The following is a 10,438-nucleotide window of genomic DNA, read 5'->3' on the forward strand; positions in this document are numbered from 1 at the left end:
CAATCCAAACTACTTAAATCTGCAATACCACCAACTTGCTAAAAAAGTAGGAGGGGTAAGGCTGGTGCATACATACCTTCTTTTTTAGAAATTTATTTTAAGACAGAGTCTCACTCTATTGCTAGGGCTAGAGTACAGTGGCATCATCATAGCTCACTGTTACCTCAAACTCCTGGGCTCAAGCAATCCTCCTGCCTCAGCCTCCAGAGTAGCTGGGACTATAGGTGTATGCTACTCTGCCTGGCTAAGTTATTCTATTGTTTGCAGAGACAGGGGTCTTGCTATGTTGCTTAGGCTGGTCTCAAACTCCTAGCCTCAAGTGATCCCCCTGTCTCAGCCTCCCAGAGTGCTAAGATTACAGACATGAGCCAACACACCCGATCCTTTCTTTTTTTTTTTAAGAGATGAAGTCATGTTCTATAGCCCAGGCTGGAGTGCAGTGCAGAAATAAAATAACTCACTACAGCCTCGAACTCCTGGGCTTAGTGATTCTCCCACATAGCTGGGACTACACGCACATGCCACCTCAACTGGCTATTTTTTAAAAAATATTTTTAGAGATGGGGTGTCATTTGCTATGTTGCCCAGGCCCTTTCTCCCTTTGTCTTTTCCTGGGTATAAGACACTACCTTTCATTTTCTTTTTTTTTAAGAGATGGGGTCTCACTCTGTTGCCCAGGTTGGAGTGCAGTGGTTCAATCACAGCTCACTGCAGCCTCAAACCCCTGTAATCCCCCATCTCAGCCTCCTGAGTAGCTGGGACCATAGGTGTGCGCTACTGTGCCTGGCTACTTTTTCCCCAATTTTTGTACAGCTGGGGTCTTGCTATGTTGCCCAGGCTGGTCTTGAACTTCTGGCCTCAAGTGATCCTCCAGTCTTAGCCTCCCCAGTTGCTGGGATTACAGGCATGAGCCACTGCTCTCGGCTCATTTTCTAATTCACCAAAAACAGGGTGGACTTCAAAGTTTCACCTGTAGGCCCAAACAAGTAAGAAAAATATTTTTCTATCAATGTATTCATTTTGTCTCAATAAAACCAGCCCAAGTGCAGAATAAAAATGTCCAAGTGATTCATTTTGAAAGGATTTTAACTCTGCTCCTGCTGTTTCTACTTAAAACCTCATTAGTGACAGCAAGTTTAAACATCTGCAGACCACTTACTTGCTTACTGAGATTTATCATAAGAAATGATAAGCAATGGCAGAAAAAAAATTTATTAGGCTTTGAATATTTTTTCTTTTTTCAGCTTTATACAGAGTATTGGATCTTTGGTTTTCCCATAACTTATAATAAAAAATTGAAAGGAAATAACTTTACCTGAGATTCAGAGAGATAACCAGCATCATTCCCTTGCTCGATTCCAGTCTTTACCACCTAAAAAACATATAAAGCATCTGTTCATCAGTGTTGGAATAGATAGGCAAGAGGTAAAATAATGCTAAATAAAATTGCCAGTGTTGTTAGCGTTGAAAGAGTAAGTCAAAAGTCTAGACTGGAGTGAGAAAGAGAAGAGGATTGAGTGCTTGGTTGCTCTAGATTGACTTAATTCTCCATCTCTGAAGCTACTGCTAAACCTAGCATAAAATGGAAGTAAAAGGAAAGGGAAAGCTTAAATTATTCTTCCAACTTCCCTCCTGTTCTTCAAATGTGAGTAAATCTTTACACTTTCGGCCCTTTTCTCTCTCTATGCATTCTTCCTCAGGTGCATGACCTAGTTTATCACATTAAGCATGAACTCTATGAACTCAATTTAACATCTGGGCTAAGAACTATTCTAAGCACAATGGCAAGGGTAAGAGTATGATCCTGTACTCAAATCACCATAATTTATGGGACTGAAAAGTTAAAGAAAAATAAACAAATCTACATCCTTAACTCTGACTTCTCTGTCTAAACTACTGTTGCTTGAATTTCCCATAGTATCTAAACTCAAAATATCTGACCTTAACTCATAATCTCCCTTGGGCAAGTCCCTTGCTACCTTAGTAGTATATCTGAGGATCTTAGTCAAACTTAAAGCCTGAATTATCGAGATAGCTTGCTAATTCATTCCTCATTTTGTCTCTCCTTCTAATCCATTTCTGTTTATTTTTTGGTTATTTATTTATTTATTTTTGCCTTACCACATGTATGTGTCTATCTCCCCAGTCCAGACTATAAGACAAATGCAGGTAGGGGATCGTGTTTCATATTTTATGTATTCTGGTGTCTTCTGCTCAAAATTGATTTGTTGACTGACCCATTGTCCAATTCTGAAGTCTTTGACTACATGCTCTTCTAATCTTGGACTTTCCAGACTGAAAAGTTCTAAGTTTTAAAGTCTACCATTAGACAAAGATTTCTTCAATCCTGTGACCATTTTAATTATCCTCCTTGATCTCTTGCAGAATGTTTTTAAAATACCTATGGCAATGGGGAAGGTTCTTGAGGGATTTTAGGTACTGACAATAATTTTGACAAAGGATAGAATACAGCTATCAATTTTGTTTCAACTATCTCTTGATTAATGTCTGATATTTTACTGGCCTTGTTATTTACCAGCCATCTTACTGATAGCTTTAAACTCATCAACCAATTAGTATATCTAGTACTAATTTTCTCCAAATACATCACTTTAGATGAATTCTTATAGCTTGCTATGCTCTTCCCTTATTTTTTGGTACGTACTTTAATAGCAGAAATAAGGAATTTATTATTGAACATACATGGTCCAGAATGGCAACACAGAGAGACAACAGAGAGAGAAGATGGCCTTATATAAAGAGAGGAAATAAGAGAAAGGTGAGAGTATAGGGTAAGACTCACATCAATTATTTTCAGAGGTGCAGGATAAAGGCCTTTGGTCTGCTTTCGCACTCTTTCTTCCACTTTTTTATAAATCTGTTGTCTGACAAATGGAATAGTCATGGCATACGCTGTCAATTCTGTAAGGTAAAATGCTTTTAGACACTTACTGGAGAGAGCCTAGACTGTCTTGTTAAGTTTGTTCTATAAACTCCATAAAAATGTAGTAATTCTAGCTATCTGAAAGAACTGTTCTTTATTCTGATACATACAATATAAATTTCAACCTAAGCACTTCTTTAAATATGCTTTACTTAGCTGATAAATGTTAAAGCTAGGCTTGGGTCATGGGTGTTTATCACACTATTATACTACTCTACTTTTGTATTAATGTTTAAAATTTTCCAAAATAAAACATTTTTTAAAAATCACTTTAACTGGTTAGCGTAAGGTTGAGGATGACTCTAGAACAGAGCTGTTATATCCCTTAAGGTTGACTTTAGGTCTTGAGTAAATAATGCATTTACTTTTTCTGCATTTTGAATCTATAGCAAACAAAATTAAATTCCTAGAAAAGAAGTTTTGCCTTTGTTCTTTAACAATGACACTCACTTTCCACCAATCCCTTGTCTCTCTTTGGAGAGATCTTCTTATCAGCTAGTCCTTTGGCAAAAGTAACTGCAACTTCTTCTAGGTATTCAATTGTCCGTTCCTCTGGAGGTTTTAATCCTGGTCCTGTAAAAATGAACACAACAGACTGGAATGCAAATTAGGCTTAGACCAGTCCCAGGGCTGCCAAAGCCAAAGGCTTTTACCACAGCTTTCCATTTCAGACTAGAGACTGGTAGGTGGCAAAGTCACAAATTGTGGACTGAAAGAAGGGAAATCACACTGATCAGAGGTGCAATAACATGCTCTAGGTAGAAAATAAGGAAACTCTTTCAGTCTGACTTCCAATTCTGAGTAGAATGTAGTAGGTCTAGTGTGGTCTGCATTCTTGCTGCAAAACTGGAAAAAAAATGAATAAATCTCTAAATCACGTGTAAAGACACTGGAGAGCTATGGAAATAACAAGGACTTCATAAACTAAAATTCCAGAGAGGGAAGAGCCTGTCTTAGGTGAACTGATGATTGCTGGTCATTTTCTTTTCAAGAGTATGTGACGCTTTTGAGCATGGGCGGAAGACTGGAGTTGGCTCAAGCAGAATGACGCCACTGGGGGAAAGTAAAACCATCACAGTTTTTGGTGGTCATGTACAACAGATCAGAAGCTAGAAGAAACCAAGTGCAAAGTCCATTTTCCCCATGGAACATTTGTGAAGTTCTAAGGCAGTACAGGAGGCTGAAGGGGCTGGGTTAGAAAGGTAGAGTGGAATCTGTCATACTGTCATGATGTTTAGCATATAAAGTACTTTTATAGAGAAGGGGGCCTGCAACAAATATGTAACTGAGTTCCCCTTCAAGGCCTCTGCTAGATTTTGAACCTGCTTGAGACAGGAGATTAAAGAGCTAGGCTAAAAAAAATCCAAACAGCAGAATTTATAGGGCTATGAAAACAGACACCTATCAGGCTCTAAATTAAAAGTCTGTATGAGCCACACTGGAAGAAGTGGCTGGGGTGAAAAAGGCAACCTTGTGCAGTACTGTGGTACTCAGGAAACAAAATCCCAACAGAGGGAGGACCTACAACAAATATACAACCAATCTCTTCCTTAAGACTCTTGCCCTGTGTGGGGAAGGAGGAAAAAGAATTAAGCCTATTTACTGAGTAACTAAAAACGCTGCTAGTAGTTTGAAGGGGGCCCAGAGGAAGGGATGCTGTTCTGCCACGTGGGCCACATGATTCAAACCTGATGGTGCTTGAAGTGTCAGCAGCAGATAGAAATGCTGTTTGCAGTCTTTAGCAGGCCCTTATAGGTCAATCACAGCACAGACGCTTAGGATTTTGGAAAAAGCCCTACCATCCTCTATGAATAACTACTCTCCTTTTGGGAAAGTGTTTGGCTTATTAGTGGGCCTGAGTAGAGATTCAAAGCTTAACCATGGGCCGTCAAGACTATCAGGTGACCTGAGCTGTCCATTGTGAAATACATATTGTCTGACCCACTGAGCCAGCACAGCAGTACTCCATTATCAAACGAAGTGGCATCTGTGAGACTGGGCTTGAACAGACCCTAAAGGCACAAGCTGCATGAGGAAGTGGCCAAAATACCCATGGCCCTTATTCCTCCTTTCCTCTCCCAGCCTGTACCTACGGCCTCCTGGGGAGTTCCCTACCACCAGCTGACTAGGGAAAGGAAAACCTGGCTCTGGTTTAGAGATAGTTCTGTATGATATACGGGGGCCACTTGGAAGTGAACAGTTGTAACACTACGGTCTCTTTCTGGGACATCCCTGAAGGACAGTGGTGAAGGAATATCTTCCCAAGGGGTGGTACTTCAAGCAGTGCACCTGGTTGTTCATTTTGCTTAGAAGGAAAAATGGCCAGAGCTAAGGGTCTATACTGATTCACAGGCTGTGGCCAATCATTTGGATGGATGGTAACTTAGGAGGAACATGGATGGAAAACTGGTGGCAAGGTGTTATGGGCTGAACTGTAGCCCCCCAAGATGCGTATGTTGAAGCTCTAACCCCCAGTATCTCAGAATGTGACTATATTTGGAGATAGGTCCTTTAAAGAGGTGATTAAGTTAAAACGAGGCCATCAGAGTGGGCCCTAATCCAATCTCGCTGGTGTCATTATAAAAAGAAGAAATGTGGACACACAAGAGACACTAGGGATGTGTGCTCGTTAGAGAAAGACCTTGTCAGGACACAGTGAGAAGGCAGTCATCTGCAAGCCAAAGAGAGAGGCCTCAGAAGAAACCAAACCTGCAAACACCTGTTTTTAGCTTCTAGAACTGTGAGAAAACTTGTTAAGTTTCTGTTGTTTAAACCACTCAGTTTGTGGTATTTTGTTATAGCAGCCCTAGCAAACTAGTACACAAAGACACCTGGAGAATAGGTATATGGATAGACTTCTCTGAAAGAGCAAATAATGTGAAAATATTTGTGTCCCATGTGAATGCTCCGCAAAAGGTGACCTCAGCAGAGGATTTCAATGATTGAGTGGATGGGATGACCCATTCTGTGGATACCAAACTTGTTCCCCCGTCTCTCCTGTCATTGCGCCATAAACAAAGTGACCATAATGGCAGGTACGGAGGTTATGCATAGGTTCAACAACACAGACTTCCACTTGCCAAGGCTGACCTGGCTAAAGCCACTGTTGAGTGCCCAATTAGCTGGCAGTGGAGACCAACCCTGAATCCTTCATATGGAGATTCCCCAGGGTGATCATGCAGCTCCCTGGTGGCAGGTTGATTACTTTGTATTGTATGTATCATAGAAAAGGCAATGCGTTGGTCCTTAATGGAACAGACACTTAGTGTGGATATGAATTTGCCTTCCTGGTGTGCAATGCTTCTGTGAAAATTACCATTTGTGGACTTACAGAATAGCTTATGCACCATTATGGCATTCCACATAGCATTGCTTCTGATCAAGGAACTCACTTCACAGTACATGAAGTGCAGTAATGGGCCATGCTCATGAAGCATAATGATCTTACCATGTTCCCCATCTTCGTGAAGCAGCCCGCTTGATAGAATGGTGGAATGGACTGTTGAAGATTTAGTTACAGTGCCAGCTAAGTGGCAACACTTTGCAGGGCTTAGTTAATGTCCTCTGGGATGTTGTATATAAGTTAGCTTCCAACATGGGCTATTTCTCCTACAGCCAGGATTCATGGGCCCAGGAATCAAGGAGAGCAAATAGAAATGGCTCTACTCACTATCACCCCTAGTGATCTAATCTACCAGCAAAATTTTTGCTTCTTGTCTCTGTGACTTTAGGCTCTGCTTGTCTAGAGGATTTACTTCCAAAGGGAGAAATGCTTCCATCAGGAGACACAACAATGATTCTATTGAACTGGAAGTTAAAACTGCCATCTGGCCACTTTGGGCTCCTCATACAACTGAATCAATAGGCAGAGAAGGGGGTTACTGGACTGCCTGGGGCGATTAATCCCGATTATCAGGGGGAAATTGGGTTGCTACTACACAATAGAGGTTAAAGACGAGTATGTCTCATATATGGGAGATCTCTTAGGGTGTCTGGAGAAAGGAAAACTTGGCCCAGGTTTAGAGATAGTTCTGTGTGATATGCAGGGACCACTTGGAAGTCAACAGCTATACCACTATAGTCTCTTTCTGGGACATCCCTGAGGGACAGTGGTGAAGGAATATCTTCCCAAGGGGTGGCACTTTAAGCAGTGCACCTACCATGACCTATAATTAGTCAGTGGAAAACTACACCCAATTCACACAGGACTCCTAGTAGCCTCGATCTTTTAGGAACAAAGGTCACCCCGCCAAGCAAAGAACCATGACTAACTGAGCTACTTCCTGAGGGCAAAGGAAATATGGAATGGGTAATGGAAATATTGTCCTCCCCACACCAGACTTGGCACACAGCCAGTGCACTGCAGTCTCTAAGGGAGTTGCGGTCAAGGACTCAGGTCTCCAGAGCTGGCTGTGTTCGTACACATTTGCATTCCTGGCCCAGACACCTTCATTCCTAGGTCTCTTTATACGGGGCCTTTGGCCAAGGCCTTCTTCAGGTGCCTCTGTTGAGGTGTCTTTATTGAGGAAGGAAGGGGAAATCTTAAAGACACTTTTCCCTCACTCCCAGTCCTCCCTCCCTCCACCCCGGCTCCATAAAGCTGCAGGAGTCTTTTGTTCAGGGCTTCCTCAACAGTGAGATGACTCACACTAAGTGCTAATCCACCTGACCCTCAACCAGCACACCATTCCATGGGGAAAATGGTACAGGGAGGAGTTGGTGCTTTCTCCATTTTAGCCTTTTGCATAAACTATCGCAGTAAGCGATTAAAGGCTTCACTGTTACTTTCATATTGGGTTGTTGCTTTAATTGGCTACTGTGACATTTGACAGCTCAGCTCTTTCTCCGGATCAGCTGACCTCTTGACAGAAATGAGTACTATAATAGTTATGAGTATTTCTTCCTTTTAATAGAATAAAAAAGGAAAAAAAACAGCCCCTAGTTATCTCAGTAGAAAAGGCATCTGACAAAATTCAACACCCATTCTCAGCAAACTATGAATAAAAGGGAACGTCTTCATCCTGATAAAGGGCATATATGAAAAACCTATAGCTACATTATACTTGATGGTGAATGCTTTCCCCCTAAGATTGGGAACAAGTTAACAATATCTGCTTTCATGACTTCTAACCAATATTGTACAAAGATCTTAGCCATTGCAGTAGGTCAAGAAAAAGAAAGAAATGGCATCCAAATTGGAAAAGAAAAAGCCAAACTGTCTTTCTTTATAGACAACATAATTATGTGGAAAATCCTTAAGAATCCATAAAAAAGGGCTGATAGAACTATTATAGTAAATAAGTTTAGCAAAACCACAAGATACAAAGTCCATGTCCAAAAATCAACTGTATTTCTATGTACTAGTAATTAATAATGAGAAATTAAAGTAAAAAAGAATAATAGCTTAAAAGTATGAAATACCTAGGTATAAATTTAACAAAATGTGTGTAAGAAATGTTCACTATTGAGAAAAATTAAAGAAGATCTGAATAAACAGAGAGATGAATCAGTATTTTAAGGATGTCAATTCTCCCCAAATTGACATATCAATGCAATGCAATTCCAGTCACAATTCTAGCAGGTATTTTTGTAGATACAGACAAAAGGATCATAATTTTTTTTTTTTGAGACAGGGTCTTACTTTGTTGCCCCAGCTAGAGTGCAGTGGCCTCATCATGGCTCGCTGCAACCTCAAACTCCTGGGCTTAAGCAATCCTCCTGCCTCAGCCTCCCAAGTAGCTAGAACTACAGGCGTATGCCACCACACCCAGCAAATTTTCTATCTTTTATAGAGATGGGGTCTTGCCATGTTGCCCAGGCTGGTCTTGAACTCCTGGCCTCAAGTCATCTTCTTGCCTTGGCCTCCCACAATGCTAGGGTGACAGGTGTGAGCCCCTACACCTGTCCTTAAGATGGTTATAAAATTTATATGCAGATGCAAAGGAACTAGTATAGGCAAAATAATTTTGAAAGAAGAGAACAAAGTTGGAGGATTTATACTGCTTGATTTTAAGATTTACTATAAAAATACTAATATAGTAATCAAGGCCAGGCGCGGTGGCTCACGCCTGTAATCCTAGCACTCTGGGAGGCCGAGGCGGGTGGATTGCTCAAGGTCAGGAGTTCGAGACCAGCCTGAGCAAGAGCGAGACCCTGTCTCTACTAAAAAATAGAAAGAAATGATCTGGACAACTAAAAATATATATATAGAAAAAATCAGCTGGGCATGGTGGCGCATGCCTGTAGTCCCAGCTACTCGGGAGGCTGAGGTAGAAGGATCGCTTGAGCCCAGGAGTTTGAGGTTGCCGTGAGCTAGGCTGACGCCACGGCACGCTAGCCAGGGCAACAGAGCCAGACTCTGTCTCAAAAAAAAAAAAAATAAAATAAATAAAATAAAAAAAAATATAGTAATCAAGACAGTATGATATTGGCTTAATGAAAAACATACAGATAACTACATACAGGACTCTAGATTATTAACAGATAAGGCCAACTGATTTTCAACCAAAGTGTCAAGGTTGTTTACTGGGGCAAGAATAGTTTTCTCAACAAATGGTTCCAGGACATTTGGATATTCACATGCAAAAAGAAAAATAAAGACCCTCAATCCTTGCCTTACATCATATAAAAAAGTTAACTTGAAATGGATCACAGATCAAAATGTGAAACAAGAAAACTTCTAGAAGAAAGCATATGAAAAAAATCTTTGAGATCTTGAGTTAGGAAAACATTTTTTTAGATACCACACCAATAGCATGATCCATAAAAGAGAAACTTGATAAACTGAACTTCATTAAAATTAAGAATTTTTGCTTTTATATAGTGAAAAGCCACAGACGGGAGGAAATTTTTTTTTTTGAGACAGGTGTTGCTCTGTCACCCAGGCTAGAGTACAGTGATGTGATCATAGCTCACTGCAACCTCCAACTCCTGGGCTCAAGTGATCCTCCTGCCTCAGTCTCCCAAGCAGCTAGGCTTACACGCGTGTGCCACCACATAAGGCCAATTTTTTTTTTTTAATTTTTTTGTAGAGACAGGGTCTTACTATGTTGCCCAGGCCAGCTGTAAACTCCTGGGCTCAAGAGACACCCAGCCTCAGCTTCCCAAGTAGCTGGGATTACAGGCGTGAGCCACCATGCTCTGCCTGGGAGGAAATATTTGCAAATTACATATTTGATAAAGGACTTGTATCCCAATATAGAAAGAACTCTGAAAACTCAGTAGTAAGAAAAACAGCTCAATCAAACAAAATGGGAAAAGACTCAAACAGACATTTTACCAAAGAAGAAATAGAGAAGCCAAACACACGAAAGATACTCAATATCTTTGGTGATTAGGGAAATATAAAACCACAATGAAATATTACTTATATTCCTATATAAGCACTTTGGGAAAATTGTCAGCTGGTTTCTTTTTTTTTTTTTTTTGAGGCAGAGTCTCACTCTGTTGCCCAGGCTAGAGTGCTATGGCGTCAGCCTAGCTCACAGCAACCTC

General features: G+C 40.8%; 1 protein-coding gene across 1 annotated transcript in view; it reads right to left on the reverse strand.

Moving 5' to 3' along the window:
* HADHA (hydroxyacyl-CoA dehydrogenase/3-ketoacyl-CoA thiolase/enoyl-CoA hydratase (trifunctional protein), alpha subunit) overlaps positions 1 to 10,438 on the reverse strand; it is a 43,476-nt gene that overhangs the window by 17,539 nt on the left and 15,499 nt on the right. Inside the window, exons 8-10 of the mRNA XM_012652489.1 lie at positions 3,395 to 3,517; positions 2,804 to 2,922; positions 1,316 to 1,372 (exon numbers count right to left, since the gene is read on the reverse strand). Of these exons, the coding sequence (XP_012507943.1) occupies positions 1,316 to 1,372; positions 2,804 to 2,922; positions 3,395 to 3,517 (299 nt within the window). The remainder of the gene's footprint in view (positions 1 to 1,315; positions 1,373 to 2,803; positions 2,923 to 3,394; positions 3,518 to 10,438) is intronic.

The sequence above is a fragment of the Propithecus coquereli genome, unplaced genomic scaffold, assembly GCF_000956105.1.
Source record: "Propithecus coquereli isolate 6110/MARCELLA unplaced genomic scaffold, Pcoq_1.0 Scaffold39, whole genome shotgun sequence".
Lineage (NCBI taxonomy): Eukaryota > Metazoa > Chordata > Mammalia > Primates > Indriidae > Propithecus > Propithecus coquereli.